The sequence below is a fragment of the Mus caroli genome, unplaced genomic scaffold (assembly GCF_978045245.1).
Source record: "Mus caroli unplaced genomic scaffold, Mus_caroli_1 scaffold_7, whole genome shotgun sequence".
NCBI lineage: Eukaryota > Metazoa > Chordata > Mammalia > Rodentia > Muridae > Mus > Mus caroli.
Window position 1 is genome coordinate 105,863,285 of NW_028227262.1, and position 23,720 is coordinate 105,887,004.

At 37.4% G+C, this 23,720-nt stretch overlaps 1 protein-coding gene across 5 annotated transcripts in view; it reads left to right on the top strand.

Moving 5' to 3' along the window:
- The window catches only part of Tpk1 (thiamin pyrophosphokinase 1), a 328,195-nt gene that overhangs the window by 84,778 nt on the left and 219,697 nt on the right, over positions 1-23,720 (top strand). For all 5 annotated transcript variants that reach the window (XM_021164683.2, XM_085840651.1, XM_085840653.1 and 2 more), the window contains one exon: positions 14,761-14,830. In XM_021164683.2, coding sequence (XP_021020342.1) covers positions 14,761-14,830 — 70 coding nt within the window. The remainder of the gene's footprint in view (positions 1-14,760; positions 14,831-23,720) is intronic.

The window sequence follows — 23,720 nt, forward strand, 5'->3', positions numbered from 1 at the left end:
TATCCTTTTTAAAGGTCACTGGAAATGAGGCACCTGTTTTATACAGATTTATGTCAAGAAGCCCAGGTACTCAAAAACTTGTTTGACCTCTTGGGATTATGGTGGCTCACATCTACAGTGAATGTTTGAAAGATGCTTATCATTTAGTTGTGGCAATTCTGATGGTAGAGTTGATTATATATAAAAAAAACCCAACAAAGAATGAACTATTATTTTCTGTATATTCTGTACATTATTTTAATTGTCTAAAGTAAAGAAGTGCACATAGTGGTGTTGCCCTGGGATTATCAGGATCGATGTGACAAGTTTTTCCTTGTTTTGGATGATCTTGCTCATTTTTGCTGCTTCTGACTCCTTGGTCTCAACTTGGGATTGTTTCTCCACCCCCATCCTTACTCACCTAGTTAATTAACATTTAAAAGTAATAGTGAAGCCCTTCTGTTATGATCAAGTGTGGCCATAGTTTCTACTTCTGGATGTCCACATTGGGCTTGATTGCTTTTGTTTATTCATTCATTTTGTATAGCTATTTTATTCTGTATATTCAAGACATTCAATATGCTGCTATGACATATTGTTAGGTAGTAAGAAGTGTGTTGTAGTGTACTAAGCTAGCATATTCATCCATCCAAGGTTTTATATGTGTGATAAAAGTGACTAAAATCTCCCAACTTTGCATGGTTCTCAAGTAACCTGCCACTTGGCTGTATCTCCTCTTGATGCTGAATTGTTTCCATACAGCTCTATATAGGTTCCATTTTAGGAACCATCTTGCTTATTAAGTTTCTCCTCATATTGGTTATACTTGCTTAAAATAAGATGAGCCACACACATAAACTTAAATCTCGTAGATTTAGTAGAAAAAGGAAACAGCAAAAATAAATAATAATAATTATAATAATAATAATTTTAAGTCTCTTTGAATAAGAATTACTTGAATAATCCTTATTTCAAAAATACACCCAATTAGTGGTGTAGTGTAGTTCACTTTTTATTTCCTCAGAGTCTAGGGTATAGTTCACACTTCATAACATCACAGCTGCATCTCAGATATTCAACATCACATTTGCTTGTGTCCACTGTGTTACACAGCTTAGTTGGCGAGGATGGATGACTGAATACTTCCACTGCTTATTTTTTTGTGGTACTTGTTCCTCCCCATATCTTGTTGACTTTCAGTGTATACCTATAAACACATGCATGGATGAGTAAATGCCTATAGTGTGCAAGGAGAGTTATTAAGATGTCTGATGCAAACCATGAATACTATTAGTACCTCTTATAAGGAGAACTGAGGTACACTAGGTACAGATAGACCCTTAGGCCAGAAGATTCTGCCTATTACAATCAAGTTAGGGCAATGAGGACAGGCTTTGAAGAGGTAAATTCCCAAAGGTTTGTTGTTAGAGACTGCCAATAAAGGAAACGAAAAGGACTCTGTATCTATCCAGGATCCACTTTCCAGCTGAGACTTCAACCTAGAGCTTCTGACAGTCAGCCTCTTCACATGCATGGTTCCATGGCAGGGCATCTTACATAGTAACCATGATCTACTGTATAAGCATGTGCTGTGCATTCTCTTTGATACAAACAGAAGCTGTGAGTCTCATTCAGTTTTTTTCTATTTAATAAAATTTCATTTAGTGTAGATAGTGCACTCATTATGGGCAATGATCTGGTATGATGTAGTAAAATATGTAATGTGCATATGCTATGACCTGGTGACTATCCATTTAGGTATTTGACATCTGGACAGAAGGTATTTCACACATGTATAATCATGCATGTAAATGCTAATTGTAGGATCATTAAAATATAAATCTTTTGATGAATTCATTAAATCTATATGACTCAGATGAACCTAGTATACTGGATTCATATTTTAAGTAGAGATCTCTTATATTTCAATATTCAATAATAAAAGAAAAAATTTGAATACTGCATTTAAAAATTTAGACACTGTGGCACATTATTACATATTGTTCATGGTGACAAGCACACACTACATAAAACAAAATGAAACACTAACCACAAGCTGGGAGGATAAAAAATTAAGTCCTATAGAATAGTGTGTACTGCTGATGAGAATGGGGTTGTGTTGGAGTGGGATGGCACTCCAGGGAATAGAGGTTTTGTAGTTTCACGGTCATCCCAAGGGTTAAATGGTGGCACTTGTCGAAATTAGGTGTAGGGTAGAAGGGCATTGTCTTCTTCTTTCATCGCTGTATTTGATGTATAAGATACATTTAGAAAATTTTGTTAGATCATCCCTTTAGGTATATGCTTCGTAATTTTGAAAGTAAAAATTTACATTTCAGCCCCAAGTTATATTTTTCCTTTTGGTTTCCCCTTATTTGCTGGAAATGGAGGCACAGCTGGAGACACACATCTTTTGAGGTATGCAAGTCCAAAGGGGCATTTAATATCAAATCTCTTTTGTTCTGTATTTCAGGGTAGAACTTTAGTGCTGATTCCAATGTCAAAAATGCTTATTAAACTTAGAAAGTGTTGATTTAAAAAAAAAAATCTGGCCTGCCCTGGATTTTTGAAAGATACTTAGGTCATGCTGTGTTCAGTTCAGTTCAAGCATGTCTGGGAAACCAACTGCCCTGTGCAGGGTATTACATCAGGCTTGAGAGGTCTCCGGAGAGGGAGTAATAGTGAGAGAAGGAAAGAGACCAGTTAGGATTTCTCAGGACAGTGAATCAGTTGAAAGATGATTAGTTGAATGGATACACATTCACTATTGGGGTGGGAAGATATAATACAATAAAAACATTATGTATGTCTTACAGATTATCTACTAAGCTTTATTTTAGTTCCAAGCCAGCCTTAGTTACATAAACTATAGCAATGGACCTAAGTCTATGAAGCCTTCTCCTTTGCCCTTTCAGGGTGAGCCACGTCACTGGTGATGTTTCTCCATTCTAACAAATGTGATATTCAGCTGTGTCTACAAGGGGATAAAGAGGGGCATTACTAGAAGAAGGGACATTTCTTTGCATCTGTGTGTCCTTGTTTTGTTAGGTGTCTTTGATACATTATTTTGGGAAGTGTGGTTTTCCTAGCACTGTCACAGGCTCATTGCAATGAATTCCAAGTTCTGCATAGTGAGGGTTTCTAGTTACTCTTTCCATTGAGCCCTTCCAGCAATTCTTAGAGTCAGTGGCTGCTCTGTTCTTAGATTTGCACCCCTCTTCCAGTTTCCTTCACAAACCACTTGGCTAGTTCAAAGCACTGTTATACACTAGTAGATGCAGAAGCACACTTTTTTTTTTTTTTTTTTTTTCCTTCGAGACAGTGTTTCTCTGTGTAGCTTTGGCTGCCCTAGAACTCACTTTGTAGACCAGGCTGGCCATTGCCAATAAAAGTGACTTCAATATTTGATGTCATCAAGCTTTATCCCTTCCCTTCTAAGAGAACACTGAAGTAGCTCTGGTGGGCTAAAGGGATTTATACATATATAATAGCCTCTGTCAAGTATTTTGTTGCATTGGAAACAGATGTGCCTTATAGTTAGTAGTAAAATTACTCTTTCTGATTCTTACACTGTAAGCTGGAGTTGCCTCATCCCTTGTCCCTCATTTTGCTTTATTGAACAATCTTAAATACTTGTTGTTATAACAGAGTGTAGTCTTTCTAACAAACTGGAGCTAGAATTTCCTTATTATTCTGGTTGAGACTTTGTCAAAGGAAGTAGTACGTGTTGACATCTTTGTCATGTTTCTGATGTTATAGGAAAACTTCCGTGGCTTAAATCGTTTATTCCCTTCTGCCTTTGATTTTAAAGCTCTTTTCATAGGGTTTTTCTTGTTTTCAAATGCTCTTTCTCCATCTCCAAAGTTTTGCATAGTCTTTTTACTCTATGTTCTATACTTACTGATTGGCATTCCTGAACTACCCTGTTCCATCAGGGACAAGTCTCACTCAATGATGGTAAATGATCCATTTATGTGCAGTTGAATGTGACACTTAAAATTGTGCTGAAGATTTTTAAATTTATTTTTATTGGGCTATTATTTATTGCAATTTTCTTAGACTGTCCAAAGGTCCTTATTGAATGAGTAAGCACATGCCTTTAAATTAAGGCTAAGAATGACTCTCTTGTACTCTAAATCTCTTTTTACTGTGGTCTTAATGCTTGCTTTCTTTCTTTATCTACTTCTCTACTCAACTATCATCTTATCTGGCTAAGTGATTATCTAAACCAGCTATTTTTAAATATTTATAGAAGTTTCTCTGTGATCTGTTAAAGCTAGGATTTCTTCATGATTTGTTAAAATTTAGGACTAAGGTTAATCTCTCTGAGTTCTGGAGATGGCTCAGGAGGTAAGAGGTCTTGTTGTAGAACATATGATGACCTGAGTTCAAACCCCTAACATTTCTAAAAAACAACAACAAAAAACCCCACAAAAACAAACAAACAAACAAAAGAATCAAGCAAGCAAGCAAACAAACAAACAAACAAACAAAAACTAAAAAAACCTGGGTATGGTAATATGTAATTCCTCCTTGCAGGGTGACTCTCTGGAGCTCATGGACCAGCCAGCTCTGCCACAAGCAAACAGTGAGCTTCAAGTTCAGTAAGAGTTGTGCCTTAAGGGAGTAGTGCAGAGAACTGTGGGATACCTGATATCCTCCCCTGGCCTATGTACAGGCACACACACACACACACACACACACACACACACACAGAGAGAGAGAGAGAGAGAGAGAGAGAGAGAGAGAGAGAGAGAGAGAGAGAGAGAGAGAGACTTGTCTCTCTCTCTCAAGGATTGTCTCTGAGACTTCCTTGAGATAGCCCATGTACCAAGAGCCATTATGTACTCTACAAATGAAAAAGAATGGTACTAGAGGCGACCTTGCCTTTTTAAGCTCTTTTGCTGTCTCCCTGTTTTCAAGGCTGATAATGCCGGCCCATAGAAAACCCAGCGGAATGTTCGTGTCATTATGTGCAGGCTTGAACTTGTACCCAGTTATTCCTGCTTCTTTAGCTGGACTGCTTTTACTTGTACTCATAACCTTCATATACTCTCTACCCCACCCCTACCACCAAATCCCCATTTTTTCCCTTTTAAGCAGAAAGAATTAGCTCATGGCTATGTTCCTTTAAAAAAACAAAGAGTCAAGTTATATGTGAAATTCTTGAGTTAATTGCCAATATAAATATTAACCAATTTCTGGTTCCTGATTATTTGTCAGTAATCTGTTGACGTTAACCTGATATTACCTTTTAGATGTAATGATTGTTCTCTTATTAAGAGAAGAGTGATATTTTCTGGGAAGTTCACTCCATAAACTCTTTTAAATCATATATACCTTAATAGTTTTCAATTTATGAGAGAGAGAAAGAGAGAGAGACAGACTACTGCTTCCCACTCCAGGTCTGAGGCTTGAATTCTAGTCTTCAGGCTTGCATGGTAAGCACTTTGACTGGCTAAGCCATCTTACTGACCTTGAACTGTTTTTATATGAATATCAAAGGTATCAGGAAAGGAATAAATATAAGCTGGATAGGTAATATTTTCTTTTACCTATATAAAATAAAATAAATACAAGTATCAGCTGTTTGTATAACAGTGGTTTTGCTTTTGAGGTACGCTGTAGTGTGTCTGTCATTTGAGAGATGCCTTGTGTCTCTGGGACCTCTTGCCACTGGAACCTCCCTGTCGCTTTCAGGAAAGGGTGGAAGTACTGTGGAAGGAAAGGGAGGGGCAAATAGACTTAGAGCTCCACCCACTCTGCAGTCTCCTGTATTTATTTTATATTCATTCTGCAGCATATTTTCATCAGCAAAGTGATTTTCTAATCTGAAAACTTTATTAAAAGCTGTTACATTTTTTCCAAGTGAATCAGCTCCCATCCTTGACTCTTCTGTACCTGCTCCTTCTGCTAGTTAAAAGCTTTTTTTTCCCCAGTTTGTTCATTAATATCTGACTCCTGTTTTCAAATTGTCACTGCCTCTTATGGATGATTGTACACTATGCAGTGAGCTGGTCAACAGAAACTACCCTTTCACAGGCTCAGGGTTCATGATGGGATGAATGGGATGGCTGATCCTTATCAATATGGGAAATGAAATGATGCAAACCATACAGTGTTTCCTAGAGGGCAGTCAGAAAGGCTTGACTTCAGCTCTCACTAGTGTTAGCAATTTAGTTACTGAGCCTTATAGGAGGTAGATATGTAATAGATGTAAAGTCAGTTTCGCTAGTATATAGTTACCCTGACTTTAGATAATGTAGTTTCTTAGTGATTGTCTTGTATTTAAATTGGAAAGTTTTCAGAATAGTGTGAGCACTATTCCTTATAGCTATGTGCTGTGGGACCTGGTCAGCCTGCTAAGGAATGGGTGTGCTCCTCTTAGAGCCCTGCTTCCCAACTTGGAATGACTGTGAGTGGGCATTTGGCCTTAACAGGTATACCCAGTTACCATAGCACAGCAGCAAGGTGCTGTTGGCCTGTTAGTTTTGGAGGCTAGGAATACAGAATAGTCTTCAGTGCTCCAGAGAAGTACTCATCAAAGATCACAAGTGTGGATCATGGCAAGCTTTATAATGCTAGCTGTGATCTCTTCCATGCTTGCCTTATGCACTGTGTAGTGAGTTCATATTTGCTATTGCCTCCCTAAAGAGTAGCTAGTTGCTCGTGACAATGTAAGAATTGAGAGCTCTTGAGATCTTACTTGATTGTAATAATATATATTTAGCTAAACAAATGCATATGCTCTTTATACATGCAAGATAATTTTATTTATTTGTGTTACTTAGCATTTTTTATACCAAATGAGATTTGCCCATTTTTAAGAAAAATTTCTCAGTGCTAGCTGATAAATAACAGCTTGACGGTTGGTGCTTCTTGAGATTTCTTAGTAATTAGATAGTTGGTGACACCCAGAATTAAAGAGGTATTTCATTATAGACTTTATAAATAGCATTGTGGAAGACGAGATGTCATGCTTCATCTCTGCAGTATATTATGAGGGAAGGAAGAGAGAGAGAAATGATAATAGAATTTATACAGCAATATTTGCTAAAAGGCAATAAAAATCTCCATTGTGTGGCATGAAGCAGGTCATCCGGGCTGGTGCAGAACTGTGCATGTTGATGCTCCGTACAAACAGCACTTGATGTTCATTTGAAAGGATAATTTTGTGTTAGGGATTTGACTAAAATTTAATGAGTATCCCACTTACTAGCTGAAGAATATTACAAATAGTGTGAGCTTTCTTAATAATTGCACATAAATATTCTATAAGTAAAACCTTCTATCTAAAACCCTGAAAAAGATCTCTAAACAGCAGTTAATTTTATGAACATTTCAGCACTCCTCTAAGAAAAGTAAATTGTTATTTCTTTCGGAGAGAATATATTTCCATGCATTTCTGAGTAAAAGCTTTTTTTCTACATGAAATAAAGCCTTGGAAGAGAAAGCACACTAATCTATCTCTCTTTACCAAGTCCAGGAGCTAAATGACTAAGCTGCACCCAGGGCTTTCATGCTGATTTACATACCAGCCAAAGGCATGATACCTCTTCTTTAAGAGCTTGTTTCCATATAGATTTGAGGACTCTGCCTCTAAGTTAGAAATTAATGCTTTTCCTAGTTGGGCTTGCTTGCCTTTTTTTTTTTTTTTTCCGAGACAGGGTTTCTCTGTATAGCCCTGGTTGTCCTGGAACTCACTCTGTAGACCAGGCTGGCCTCCAACTCTGAAATCTGCCTGCCTCTTCCCCCCAAGTTCTGTGATTAAAGATGTGGACTACCACTGCCCAGCCGGGCGTTCTTATTTTAAATGGCATAGAACCCAACTCAAACTTGCCTCAGGCAGGAAGAAAATTTATTGATTTATAGAACTCAGACTGGTCCCTGGTTTTAGCTATAGCAGTGGGAAGTCAGTGTGTTCACACTTGTCTCCTTGCTTTATCATGGCTTTCACTTGGGTCAGGATGACAGACTCCATAATTCTTTGTCCCCAGTCTCAAGGAGCATGGCAGCAAAAGAGGAAACCTGCAAAGTCTCCTTGACTCTAGCTGGAAAACCCCCTAGTTTCTGCCTGATTAAGTATTTCACCCCTTTCTCCCAAATAGGGATTATTCTGAATTATTTTTTTTATCTTAAATACATATAAGAGTATTTTCTTTTCCTCTCTTCCATGTGTGTGCATGAACTCCCACCCCTTGTGTATTGGGAATTGATCCCAGGATTTCACATATGCCAAGCAAGTGCTCTACTACTGAGGTATAATAGTAACTTTCTGGGTTTTTTTTTTGTTGTTGTTCACTTTGCTGAGTTTGAAATTAAAATTTGATATAGTTCATATTCCTTATAAAGAAAAGTTTCACATCACAGCATTTAAATTTCATCCAAATATACACACATATATATACACATTTATATATTATATATTACCAATATATATTTATATATCATCTTATGTAACACATATATAGGTAAATATCAATAATAATTACATATACATATAGATAAATATCAATAATTGGTTTATATTGGTATAGGTACACTCATGCATACACACACACACATACACGCTCAGTGTTTAATAGCTACTGTGAGGAATAGAGAGGCAGTTTTATGATTGAAATAAAACATATAGCTTGAAAGCCTTGCTCAGTCATGAAGTTCATTAACCTTTTAGGAAGGTTATAAGACAGTTCATCATGCTTGCATAATAATAAAATAGTGAAATCTAGTAGGGATATCTTTTCAGTGTCTCATTCAGCCATGTTTAAGTGCTTGATGCAATGAAGGCTATCAGGTCTGAGACTCTGGCTATTGCCCTTTGATAGATATGTGTTTCCTTAAGGAATTAGCTCTAGTATCTACTTTTCAGTGTAGATACATTTTATCAATACTTATTACTGTTTGATCAATTCATAATCTTGATATTAAAAACCTGTATGTGATGCTTAGTTTTCCAAGGTTGGTATATTGTTATATACTTTCTGAGTTGCTATTTACTAGAAGACCGAAACAAGAAGTACACTTTTTAAAAGAATTTATCATATAAAATAATATATTAGGAAGCAAGAGAGATGGTTTAGCTGTTAAGAACATTGACTACTCTCACAGAGGACCTCAGTTTAATTCTCAGCACCCACACAGTACAGAATACCCAAGATACAATCTTCAGAACCCAAGAAAGTGAATAAGACAAAGAGCCCAAGTGAGGATACTTCAATCCCTCTTGAAAGGGAGTAGAAAACAGAGGGCAGAGGGATAGAACTGGGTGGGAGAGTGGGGGGGAGGAACAGGGGAAAAGGGGAACATGATCAGTTATTGGTGGACCAGGAGTGAAGACTGAGGGCCAGCAGAGTGAATGAAAATATACAACCTCAGTAGGTGTGTGTGTGGGGGGGGCTCTAGAATGTACCAGAGACCTGGAAGGTGAGAGATTCTCAGAACTCAAAGGGAGGGACCTTAGGTGAAATGCCCAACAGTGGGGAGAAGGAACTTGTAGAATCCACCTCCAGTAGAAAGGCAGGGCATCCAGTAGAGGGATGGGGTTGCTATCCCAAACTCAAAAATTCTGACCCAGAATTGTTCCTGTGTAAAAGGACTGCAGGACAAAAATGGAGAAGACACTGAGGGAAAGGAGGTCCAGTGACTGGCCCCGATTGGGACCCATCTCAAAGGGAGACTCCAAGGCCTGACACTATTACTGATGATATGATGTACTTATAGATAAGAGCCTAGCATGGTTCTCCTCTGAGAGGCCCAACAAGCATCTGAGTGAGACAGAAGCAGATACTTAACACCCAACCAATGTCTGAAGTCAGGGACTCCTGTGGTTGAATTAGGGAAAGGCTGGAAGAATGTGGGAGAAGGGTGACCCCATAGGAAGACCAGCAGTCTCAACAAAATTGGACTCCAAGATCTCTCAGTCACTGAGCCACCAACCAAGCAGCATACACTAGCTGGTCTGAGACCCCTGACACATACACAGCAGAACACTGCCTGGTTTGGCCTCAGTGAGAGAAGATGCACCTAACCCTTGAGAGATTTGTGGTCCCACAGAATGGGAAGGCCTGGTGGGGTGTGTGGGTTTGGGGGATGGGAGTCAGTGAGGACATCCTCTTAGAAACAGGGGAAGAGGAATGGGATGAGGAACTGTTGGAGGACAGAACTAACTGGAGGGGGGTAGCGACTGGGCTGTAAAAAAAAAGATTAAAGTAAACAATAATGACTAAAGCCAAATGTAGTGACACGTTTCTGTAGTCCTATAATGTAGGAGGCTGATTCTGGAAGATCACATATTTAAACAAGTAGCATACTAGTGTATATAGAAACAACTTTCTTGGTGGTAGGATATGAGGACTATTGAATAGTTATCAGTGTTTACATGATAGTCATGTATGCATGCTATGTTTTTTTTCTATTACTGTATGTATGCAACAGCAATTATCCTTATGCTTACCATCTTGTTTATGTAGACAAGTATTTATATTGTCTATCTAGGATTTCTGCATCACAGGGGAAGCACAGTTTAGAATACTGTAAATGTACAGTTCAAGTTAGCACATCTTCCTCTGCACCTCCCCTCTTGCTTTATCTACATTGCCTTTCTGTCATCTCTGGATATTTATGTTAATTGGTGGCATAAACCATAGTAATTTTGGTGATTTTCCATTAAAATCAGAGCTGTAGGGATTAGTTTAAAATTATTGTGCTAGTCAGAATTCATAGATACTGGGACCAAAATCGAACTCCAGTGTTCTTTTAAGTCACTAAAATGTCGAGAACTTTTTTTTCTTCCTCTCCACCTCCTCCTCTTCTTTTTGTTTTTTTTTTTTTTCATATAAATACTTGGAATTACTTTAATAATATACTTTGCAGTAAGTGAAATTATTTCTCTTCAGTTTTATTCAACAGAAGACGTTGAAATAGTCAATTTACCTGTAATTGTAAGTACAGTTCTTTTTTTTTTTTTTTTTTTTTTTGGTTAATATTGCTAAATGCTGAGTTAAAAACCAACACTTAAGATATCTTTAACATTCTCAGAGTTCCTGAGATAGAACAGTTGCTCCAGTGGTTTTTAGTGTGTTTTAGTTTTCACATGTTTATCAACCTGAAGCACAGTAAATAATTCTTCAACCATTACCAGACAATCTGCAAAAAATTTGCTGTATAAGCTAATGGACATTTTACATTAAGAGCTAACTCATGCAGTAATGCTTAGGACAATGTAAATTATGATGAATGGATATTTTGGGACCAATTTATTGTGATTTATCTGGCGCTTCCTTTAGCATGCCCTCCATTTCTGGGTCTGTTACATCATCTTTCTCTTTATTGGTTATATGTATTGCATGTTTTTTAAATTGCCTGTGTGAACCTGTGCTATCACTGCTTGCTATATTCTTCAAATATTTTCTTTTGCAATTAATTTTATTTATATGTTTGTAAAATTTGAAAATATTTTTGTGAATAAAGTTTTTAAAAAGTGAAGAAAATTTTTATGGTATCTTATAGGAATCAAATTGTTTTGAAAGTGGATTTTTTTTCCCTTCAGAAGGAATATATCCACATTTCTAACTTATGTGTAACAAGAGGGTAGTCTGTACATTTCCTTAGTTATTATTCTCAGTTTCTACTTATAACCTTGATAATATGGATAAATTTAGTTACTGTTTGTCTTTCATAAGTTTCACTAAATCTATTACATAGAATATGTTAGAAATAATGTCTTCAAATCTTTTTTTGATTGAAAAAATAATGGGAATGTTATCAGAGTGTTGAGTTCCTTCAGGTGTCTTCCTTTGATGCTGCCTCTTCTGCTCATTGCAAATGAAGCTTTTGTTAGTCTAAAGGACATACATACATTTGCTTCTCACTCCATTTTCTTCCATAGCAATGTGTGCTTGCATAACAACTAAATGAAAATGAACCTGTGCCTTGTTTATTTTGTTTTGTTTGTTTGTCTGTGATATCACTGGTCGCAAAACCATGCTTCACAAATGCTAGGTCAGCACTTTATCACACATCTTTACCCCCGGCTCTTAAAAATACTTAAATGTTGAATTCAGCTGATCTTTGCTATGTAATATAGTATGGAAATTGATATCATTATACTTGTTAATTTTTACCAGTTAAACACTATTTCTTTCATTTTATATTGCTTTAGTAAATAAATTTTTACATAAAAGATCTCAAAAACTTGTTAATTTTGTTTATGGAGAATTACTTTTTATACTCTGAGAGTAATTACTGATCGTTTACCATCTGTTTCTATTAATCAGTCTTTTTATGCTCCCCAATCAGTGATATTTGCTATTTTATGTGAGTTCATTTTTCCCTCTCCACTGATGATGATTTTAATATGTTGGAAATGTGCCACAAATTCTATGAACTTCTGTTGTATTCCTAGCATAATATGAACCTGGGTTCTAATCATTATAAAGTGTTTAGGGTGGTTAATGAAACTAGCCACCCCTCTGAGTTAGTTTTATAGAAACTGTAATTTCATTTAATATTTTGTAGTAGCTTGGGCTCTTCTTTTCTAAAATGTAAACTTCTCATATTTTGAAAAATTCTAACAAAAAGCAGAGAAAACTGTTTACTGAATGCCCAGTGTGTTCATGTGTTGTGACTAGATGTAATTATTAAATTACTAATTGTTTAATGACCCTACTCTGTAGTATAGAAGCTCAAGCTAAAACTTCATGTTCTACCCAGTGTGTTCATGTGTTGTGACTAGAAGTAATTACTAAATTACTAATTGTTTAATGACCCTACTCTGTAATGTAGAAGCTCAAGCTAAAACTTAGTGTTTTACCCCCTTAGCCTGATTTTGTTTCATATATAACAGGGATCACAGAAAAGATAGACTTTGAGGAGCTTTTCAGTCTGTCCATAGAGTGTGATAGGTATCCTTTGCATTCTCTCTTCTGATGTTAGCATATCAAAAGTTAGAGTTGAATGTTCGAAATCTACTTAAATATAGGTAAATCTGCACATACAATGATGATAGGATGGTTTTTAAAATGAAGAATTAGGTCAACAGAGTAGTTTGTTTCTTCTGAAGCTATTTCTGTTTTAGGCATTTGCTCATGCTATGACTTAGTGTGGAAGACATTGGAATTTTGGACTAGGAAATCAGTTGAATGCTGTGAGTGGAACTTAATGGGCTGTTCTATTTGGAGCCTGGAAGAGAGTGCTGTTGAGAGTAATACAGACAGTGGAAACCCACAGATAGGAATAAAGACTCTATTAGCATTTGGGATACACTTTATTCATGAAATATTTTGGAAAAAAACCCAATCTGGCTATATTCTTCTACTTGCTTGAGATGTAAGTAATGAACTAATTTATTTGGTATGAACTAATTTATTTCAAGATAGCATGAATTTGGGGCTGTGGCATCAATACTACTGATTATACTTGTATAAATCTACAATGAAAAAGTAACCAATGTACTTAATAGCTTGGATCTTAATAGTTGTATAGGGGCAGAAGACAAGACATTGGTCTGTTAAAGGTAAAGAAATTGCCATGATATCCTGTTAAATCACCAATATCTTGCAACCATTCCTACACCATAGGATAAAAAAATTGATTGATCTTAACTCCTAGGGCAAGGATTTTAAAAAAAAAAAAAAAGTAAATGAGGCCAAGGCTCTCTAAATCAACATGATAGAATCTCACATGAACTCTCAGAGAACCAGGTGGCGTTCACAGTTCTGCACAGGGCTTTTTACATATACATTATGACTTCCAGTTTAGTGTTTTTAATGGAATTCCTAAGTGTAAGAACTAGTGGGCCTTTTTTCTTTTGCCTTCTCTGGGGCATTTTCTTTCTCTCTCTCTCTCTTTTTTTTTTGTCTAGCTCCAATATATTAGTTTTTGTTTGATCTCATTTTATTTTATTTTAAAAAAGAAGAATTAAAAAGTAGCAACAAAATGTCATAAAGATCCTTTCTTGAAAATTGATTTAATAGTTTAAAAACAGTAATCTTAACTACTAGTATTAACATACAATTATTAACATAATATTGATGTTTGACCTAATTGAAGAGAGGTTTTATAAATTGCAAGAGAGTTGAAGGAAGGTCACATACAGAAAAAAGACAAGAATGAAACATTTGGAGAAAGGTCCAGGGAAGGTAAGACTTTCCACAGAAATGTTTCAGTGGAATTCCCAGAGACAGAAAGGTAAACAGGACAGAGGATGGAAAATAATTGAATTAAGATGACTTAGAATCATTAGAACTTGAGAGATCTGCTTCCTCAGCTTTGGGAAGCACTGTCTGCTCAGGCATAATTTTGAAATTCAAGACATCAGAGAAAAGGAAGATCTTCAATGTTTCTAGAGAGAAGACAAACAGAGGCACAGAACAGTGAGACAGGCTGTCACTTGAATATACCACTGTTCCCAGTAGAATTCCAAAGCCAGCATGTTAACATAGTCAAAGCAACTGGCTGTCAGAAGCTCTAGCCTGCTGTCTTTATAATCCTGAACCCAGCTTCTGTAATAAAAGAGGGAAAAAGGTAGAATGTAGAACAGGTAGCATCATATCTTCTCCACCTCTGTTCAGATGGACTGGAGAAGATGCAAAGGGTCTGTGGGTGGTTCTGTCTTCCTATGTAGAGTCACCTGTAATAAGAATAGACACACCATAAGGTAAATGTCATAATCTAGGGTAGTGTGCCAATATGCTCTGAGTGTTTGCTCTTTAGTGATGCTCTCGTGACACTATGCTTTGCCATCTTTACTGACATGATTTGTATTCTTTTTGTTTGAAGCTCTCTTAAGAGCCTGTGCTGATGGAGGTGCCAACCACTTATATGATCTCACTGAAGGAGAGAGAGAAAGGTAAGTTCCAGCAAGTCAGGGTCTACATGGTCCTCACTTCTGCTGCTCCTTGCTTTTAATCATTCTGTGGTGACTGATTCTTTTTCTTCATATTCATCATAGGAAACCACCTGTGTGAGAGGGCTGAGCTGTATAACCATGATCTATTACTTCTTTCTATGAATGAGATCTCTTAGAATTAGGATCATGTTTAGTCTTGTTTTTAAAATTTGTATTCTATTACTTTAAAGCCTAGTTAAGTCACATTATCATGTATTGAAATTTCTGAGGACTTGAAGATTGGCTAAAAAAACCCTAAAATGGCTATTTATATTGGGACTAATACACTTTAAATGAAAAAAAAAAAAAAAGCAACTACACTCCTAGAAAAGAAATAGTCTGCTGTAGAAAATGTGAGGTTTTATATTAGTGTTGAATAAATCTTAGTATGACTTACTGTTTCTTAATTACTTCTGAGTTACAGACATATATTTTTGAGACTTTATCTAATAAATTGCTCTCTGCAATGTCTTGGTTTCCTGATCTTTGTATGGTGAGATGTTTTTCAATGAGAGAACACATTTGATAGAGATAGATTTTCAAACTAGTTTATATGTGAAGGTGTTTGTGGCCCAACTCTTTTGGAAACACAAGATTTCATGGTATAGTTTTGAGTACACAGTTTGTGAAAACTCAGTGTTTGTAAATATACTGTTCAGTCATTCTCATTCTCGTATGTGTTAGTAGCTATTTTGAAAGGGTTGGTATTTGAGAAATCCTCTACTTGGCTTCCAAAACAAAAATAAAAATATTATGGCATAACAGGCCCTGTGTGGGCATTAAACATATGTGGTTTGAAATCATGTATTTTTCTTTGTAACATCAGAATGTTTAACATCAGCTTTCTAATACTGGAAGTGCTGTTGAGAGCAGCTGGTTGCATATTGTGGAGAAGTCATGTTTCCTTTGAGATCAGATGCTATTGCTAACGTCTGGAGACTGGCTGCAGTTATCAAAAAGGCAATAATAGTGACAGCCTAGGACAGTTAAATTTCATTTGCTTATTTACTACACAACTTTGCAAGTTTTTCTACCAAATACCTGACATGGACAATGTCTGAAAAACATCCAAGTTGTTTTAAAATGTGCCTTGGCACATAGTTCAGAATAGGGAGTCATGCCATGGGGGCCCAGATTATAAACTGGGCATTGTTTGACTTGTGCCTACAGCCTGGTTGCTACCAAGTAGTTGGCACTTAAGCACTATTTTCATAATGGTAGACACAGATCAGGAACGTGGCAGTTGAACATTACCTCTCTAATGGTAGACACAACTCAAGAACATAATTAAAAGCAGGACTTGGCAAGAATTAACTCAGCACTTTCCACCTACTTCATGATTATGAGAACCGTCTGAAATGATTATGAAGAATTACACATCTTTATACTGGGTATTTTATTTAATTGAGCCAAGCACTGGTAGCAAAGAAGAAAGGGAACACTTTTATTCATATTTCAAAGCAAAACATTAGTGATTTTGGAAACAAGTAACATTAGTTTTGATATTATTTTAATTAATTTCAAAAATAACAATCACATTATAAATAATTTGTTTGTTTGGCTTTCTTGTTTTGTTTTTTTGAGACAGGTTCTCACTACATACATAGCCATGGCTGTCCTGGAACTCACCATGTAGATCAGTCTGACTTCAAACTCACAAGTTCTCTGCCTCCTGAGTACTGGGATCACAGGTGTTATGCCCAGTCAAATTTACAAATAATCTTATTGAACACATTGAGAAATGTAGATAATTTGTCTTACAATTGTTTGTCGACACATGAAGATGTTTAGTGAAGCAATGTAGTTACTACTCATTGATTTTCAGGTTGGACCGATGCTTGCAGTGATTCTTGCTCTGACTCCTTGGGACATGGTTGGCCTGGGGAAGGGTAGAGTCCCTAGAAGTGACAAGTGAAACTAACTGCTTTGCATGGGAATTAAATCCTTTGAATAAATCTCATTACTTCTAGGCCCTAACCAGTAAAACTAATTGGATACAGGTGACTACACATAATTCCTCTTAATTGTATTTTTTAACAAAAAGCCCTCACAATGAAAAACAAAATAAAACACCAACAAAACACTGAACTTTAAAAGGCCAAATTACAGATTGTGGGCTGAGGCTGGTCTCTCTCTCTCTCTCTCTTTTTTTTTAAATTTGATTTTATTTTTATTTTTTTCACATTCCATATTTCATTCCCCGCCACTCCCCCCCACATCCACCCTCCAAATGCTCCACATCCCACACCTTCTCCCCACCACACCCCATCTCACATGGATGCCCTCTCCTCCCTCACCCCACCTGACCTCTAAACTCCCTGGGGCCTCCAGCCTCTTGAGGGTTAGGTGCTTCATCTCTGAATGAACAGACCTGGAAGTCCTCTACTCTATGTGTTTTGGGGGTCTCATATCAGCTGGTGTATGCTGTTTGGTGGTCCAGTGTATGAAAGACCTCAGGGGTCCAGATTAAATAAGACTGCTGGTCTTCCTACAGGTTTGTCCTTCTCCTCAGCTTCTTTCAGCCTTCCCTAATTCAACAACGGGTCAGCTGCTTCTGTCCATTGGTTGGGTGCTAATATCTGCACTCTTTCAGCAGCTTGTTGGGTCTTTCGGAGGGCAGTCATGATAGATCCCTTTTTATAAGTGCTCCATAGCCTCAGTAATAGTGTCAGGCCTTGGGACTTCCCCTTGAGCTGGATCCTACTTTGGGCCTTCTTTTCCTCAGGCTCCTCTCCACTTCCATCCCTGTAATTCTTTCAGACAGGAACAATTATGGGTCAGAGATGTGACTGTTGGATTGCAACCCCATCCCTCACTTCATGTCCTGTCTTCCTGCTGGAAATGAGCTCTATAAATTCCCCCTCCCTACTGTTGGGCATTTTATCTAAGATCCCTCCCTTTGAGTCCTGGGAGTCTCTTACCTTCCAGGTCTCTGGTACATTCTGGGGGAGGGTCCTCCTAACCTCCTATTTCCTGAGGCTGCCTGTTTACATTCTTTCTGCTGGCCCTCAGGGTCCTTTTCCCTCACCCAATACCAGATCAAGTTCCCCTCTTTCTCATTATACCTGCTCTAGCCAATTTCCCTCCCAGGTCCCTCCTTCCTTCCCTCCCCACTTGTGATTGCTTTCTTCTCTCTCCCACTTGGGCACTTCCGGCTTGTTGAACTTTTTGAGTTCTGTGGACTGTATCTTGGGTATTCTGTAGGTTTTATTTATTTTCATTTTTTGCTAATATCCACTTATTAGTGAGTGCATACCATGCATGTCCTTTTGAGTCTGAGTTACTTCACTCAGGATATTTTCTAGTTCCATCCATTTGCCTGCAACATTCAGGATGTCCTTGTTCATAATAATTGAGTAGTATTCCATTGTGTAAATGAACCACATTTTCTGAATCCATTCTTCTGTTGTGGGACATTTAGGTTGTTTCCAACTTCTGGCTATCATAAATAAGGACACTATGAACATAGTGGAACACTTGCCTCTCTGGCATGCTGGGGCATCTTTTGGGTATAGTCCCAAGAGTGGTATAGCTGGGTCTTCAGGTAGATCTCTTTCAAATTTTCTGAGGCACCTCCAGATTGATTTTCAGAGTGGTTCAGTTTGCAATCCAGCAATGGAGGAGTGTTCCTCTTTCTCTACATCTTCTCCAACCTGTGCTGTCACCTGAGGGTTTGATCTTAGCCATTCTGATTGGTGTAAGGTGGAATCTCAGGGTCGTTTTGATTTGCATTTCTCTGATCACTAAGGACTTTGAACATTTCTTTAGGTACTTCTCAGCCATTCGAGATTCCTCAGTTGTGAATTCTCGGTTTAGTTCTATACCCCATTTTTAAAAATTGGGTTGTTTGGTTTTTTGGTGATTAACTTTTTGAGTTCTTTATATATTTTGGATATTAGCCCTCTACCGGATGTGAGGTTAGTGAAGATTTTTTTTCCCAATATGTAGGTTGCCGATTTGTCTTTTCAACTATGTCCTTTGACTTACAGAAGCTTTCCAGTTTTATGAGGGCCCATTTATCAACTGTTGATCTTAGAGCATGAGCCATTTGAGTTCTGTTTAAGAAATTTCCTGCTGTGCCAATGACTTCAAGGTTCTTTCTCACTTTCTCTTCTATTAGATTCAATGTATCAGGTTTTATGTTGATGTTCAATTGGACTTGAACTTTATACAGGGTGACAAATACGGTTCTATTTTCATTCTTCTGCATACATATAACCAGTTAGACCAGCACCATTTACTGAAGATTATTTCTTTTTTCCATTGTATATTTTTGACATCTTTGTCAAAGATCAAGTGACCGTAAGTGTGTGGTTGTATTTCTGAATCTTTAATTCTATTCCATTGATCAACATGCCTGTCTTTGTACCAATGGCATGCAGTTTTTATCACTGTTGTTCTGTAGTAAAGGTTGAGGTTATGGATGGTGATTCACCCAGCTGTTCTTTTATAGTTAAAAACTGTTTTTGCCATTCTGGGTATTTTGCCTTTCCATGTCTTTAAAGAATTGTGTTGGGATTTTGATGGGGATTGCATTGAATCTATAGATTGCCTTTGGTAGGATGGCCATTTTTACTATGTTAAGTCTGCCAATCCATGAGTTAATTTCATATCTGACCACTTTGCTGAAGTTGTTTATCAGCTGGAGAAGTTGTTTATCACCTGGTAGAATTTTTGAAGTCCCTTATGTATAATATCATATCATCTGCAAATAATGATACTATTATTTCTTCTTACCAATTTGTATCCCCTTGTTCTCTTTTTGTTGTCTTATTGATCTTACGGACACTTTAAGTAGTATATTATATAGATATGGGGAGAGTCTTGCGCCTGATTTCAGTGGGATTGCTTCAAGTATGTCTCCATTTAATTTGATATTGGCTGTTGGTTTGTAGTAAATTGCTTTTATTATGTTTAGGTATGGACCTTGAATTCCTGATCTCTCCAATACTTTTAACATGAAGGGGTGTTGTATTTTTTCAAATGCTTTTCCCTGAATCTACGGAGATGATCGTGTGATTTTTTTTTTTTCTTTATGATGGCTTTGATGTGTTCTTGGATTCAGTTTGCAAGAATTTTATTGAGTATTTTTGCAATGATATTCATAAGTGAGATTGGTCTGAAGTTCTCTCTCTCTCTCTCTTTTTTTTTTTGGTTGGGTCCTTGTGTGGTTTTGGTATCAGAGCAAGTGTGGGTTCATTGAACCAGTTAGGTAGTGTTCCTCTGTTTCATTTTTATGGAATAGTTTGAGGAAAATTGGTATTAGATCTTCTTTGAAGGTCTGGTAGAATTCTGCACTAAATCTATCTGGCCCTGGGCTTTTTTTAGTTGGGAGGTTTTTAATGACTTCTTTTTTTTCATATTTTTATTCATTAGCAAGCACATATACAATATAGAGCCCTGTAATTATTCAACCAAATGGATTTTTTTTAAAGACCAATGTCCAGTTGAAGACAACATGAAGCCTTTATACATTTCAGGTAGAAGAGAAGACCAAGGTGGAAACAGGTGATATCACAGTTATTTAGGGACAACAGGGTTACCTAGGGCAGCATAAGTGAGTCATTGCTGGGTCCCTCTCCATTTGATTGAGAGGCAAGTCCTGATGTGTTACCTCGGCTGCTTGTCACACTGCTTCTGAACATCACTCTATGATGAAACTAGCCTTCGTGGAGCACCTAAACAAAATAGGAGTATGTTCTCCGCCTTGGCTAGCCTGCCACCTGCCCTGCTCCTCAACAGAGCCATTTGAGAGAGAAGATTGAGGGTGGCAGGTGAGGTAGTCAAAATACTCGTGGAGACCCAGGAGGATGCAGTGATGTAGGACCTCAAGAGGCAGCACTCTTGATAGGAACTGGGCTGTGGACCATGCACAGAAGAGATGGTGGACTGCAAGAGAAGGAAGGAAGTGATGTCTGAATACCAAGGGAAGATATTCAGCACAATTGTGGCATGGTGTTGGGTTTGGTGCCTCTGAGGTGCACTGAGTCAGAAGACTCAGAAAAGTGGCTGCTAACATTAGCTGTTTTCAGTTAGAAGAAATGAAATGACTAGTTATTGTGGAACACAGGAAATATATTGTTAAACAACAGAAATACACCTTATTAGGAAGGAGTGTATCTAATGTTCTCTCACTATGTACTTTTAGAATATTAGGCTACTGCTCTAAAACCTTGAAAGATAAATTTTCATTCTCCAATTGGGTGATATTCTAGGTAGCTTTGGTTGGCCGAGTTGCTGGCATTGAAGCTGAGCATCTTCCCACCGGTAGCTCTAGTTTTGCACTGGAACCACATCCTTCCTCAGGATTTGATTACATTTTGTTGCCATCAGAGCAGTAAACCTGAGACTTTGCCTTCAGCACACTGCTAATCTTTCAGTACAATGCTGTTGCGCATGGACACACTAGTACAGGCCTCTGAGCTGATTTGTCTTGTTTCACTCCCATGTCATTGTTACTACTCTGTCTAGGGCTCCTCATCTCTGATGCCACCAGCTCTGGAAGCTTCCATTCCCTGAACTGTCAGGGTATTTCAGGTGCTTTCTGCAGTATAGTCAGACAGTACTTGTAGTTCTGTGTATGACTTACTCCCCCTAGTAAATGCCTCAAGTCCAAGCCACCTTACTTCAGTATCTATCAGCCTTTGCTCTTCTCCTAAAATCAACTTACCTTCAGTTACCAGAATTTGTTTGATTAAAAAGTAAAAAGCAAACAAATATGTCTTCCTATTGCAAAAGCAAAGAATGGTAATTAGGATGATAATGGGTAGGAAGAAACAAAAAGATAAAAATTAAAGTTTCTGTTACTTATTTCTTCCTATAAAGCAAGGAGTTTCATTGAATTTGCCGATTGAGTCCTCTCTTTAAAACAATAGAGATTATTATTCACTTACCCGCAGTTTCTTGTTCAAGTGAGTGTAAGTGTGATACACAAAAGCTCCCTTTCTTTGAAAGTTGCCCAGCTATCTTACATAATGAGTTTTAAAATGAATATTTGAGAGATTCATTTTAACGTTCATATAATTTATAATGGTTTTGATTTCAGACAGATCTCAAATTAATAATCTAACAGTACATCTTGGTATCAAAGAAAAATTACCCCTAAACAGAGAATGTGGCCTGTGTGTGCTCAACCTGTTTTGTAATGAGACTAATACTGACTTCATAGAATAGGTTTGGTAGTGCCCCCATCTTTTTTTTTTCTTTTATTGGATATTTTCTTTATTTACATTTCAAATGTTATACAGGTCTCCCCTCCAGAAACCCCTTATCCTATGCCCTCTCCTGTCTTCCCGCCCTGGCATTCCCCTACACTGGGGCATCAAACCCCCCTCAGACCCAAGGGCTGATCCTCCCACTTATGTCCAACAAGGCCATCCTCTGCCACATAAGGGGCTGGAACCATGGGTCCTCCATGTGTACTTTTTGGTTGGTGGTCCAGTCCCCTGGAGCTCCGGAGGATCTGGCTGGCCCTCACCTTTCTTATGTTATGAAGCAGTGAGGGCCAATTGTCTTAACAATTCTCTCAAGAGTTAGCAGTGACCCCCATTTGTCCCTGTACTTCTTTTCCTCCCTGACTTTTTAAGAGGAGTTCATTCTTCTTAACTGTTGTGTATTTACTTAAATACTTATATCTTTTTGACTCAGTATTGCCAATCTATTGTGAATAGCTCAGGTGTTTGGAATGTAAATTTTTGAAGTACTTACTAATGATACACTCTCTTTCTCTGGACTTTATCAACTGATCCCCTTCTCATCTCTCATTTGACTACCATGGGTTATCTACTCTTTGACTGATTTGTTTATCTTTTCTATTTTTTTTCAAAGAATCAACTCTTTATTGGATTCTACTTTGGAGTATAGTTATTGTTATTTTTAATTATTTTTACGTGAATTTCTGCCTTAATATTTACTAGTAAATGCATTGAGGTTTGGAAGATTCTTGTTTTTCTTTGACATTGAAAAGAATCTACAGATTCAGTGAAATCTTTATGAAAATATCAATGGCATGCAACACAAGGCTAGTGAAATGAATCTCAACAAGTATATGGAAATATAGAGGGAGTGGATAAGCAAGCCTATCTGTAGCAGAAAGGATAGCGACAGAGACAGTAAAATAACCAATCTAAAATTGCACTACAGAGCCACAGTAATGAGAGCAAAGTGGTGCTGACATGGAAACAAGCCTGTAGATCAATGTAGTAAAATACAGGACACATAAATAAACTCATGGGAGTCACCTAATTTCTTGAAAAATAGTTAAAACATACTTTTAAGCATTTGTTTACTTACTTGCTTATTTAGTATATGTATACAAACTTGTGTGGTCTCAGACTGAGTGTGCAGTTCAAAGGACAATTTAGGCTGAGTCAGTTATTTCATTTCACTGTGTGGGTTCTAGGACTTGAAATCACATCTGTAGGCTTGATGCCATATATGCAATTAACAAACAGAGTGCATGTGGCTAGAGAGAGTGCTCAGTGGTTATGAACACTTGCTGTTCCTGGAGAGGACTCACGTTCAAAATTTGATTCCCAACTGTATCTGGTGGCTCACCACTATATCTCTATCTCCAGTTTCAGGTCATCCACTGCTCTATTGTGTCATTTGTGGACACCCGGCATAGCTAGACTACACATGATTTAACCTGTTGTTTATATGCTAGAATAGTGTATTGAAAAACTCACGTACTATGTTGTAGGGTTATATAAAGAGAAAATATTCAGTATAATAATGAGACATGGGACCATTGTAGTTCAGTGATGTGTGCATATGGGTACATATTTGTATGTGCTTATGTGGTTGGTTGTTGAGGGAGATTTTCCTGTTTCTCATGGGCAAAAGTTAAACT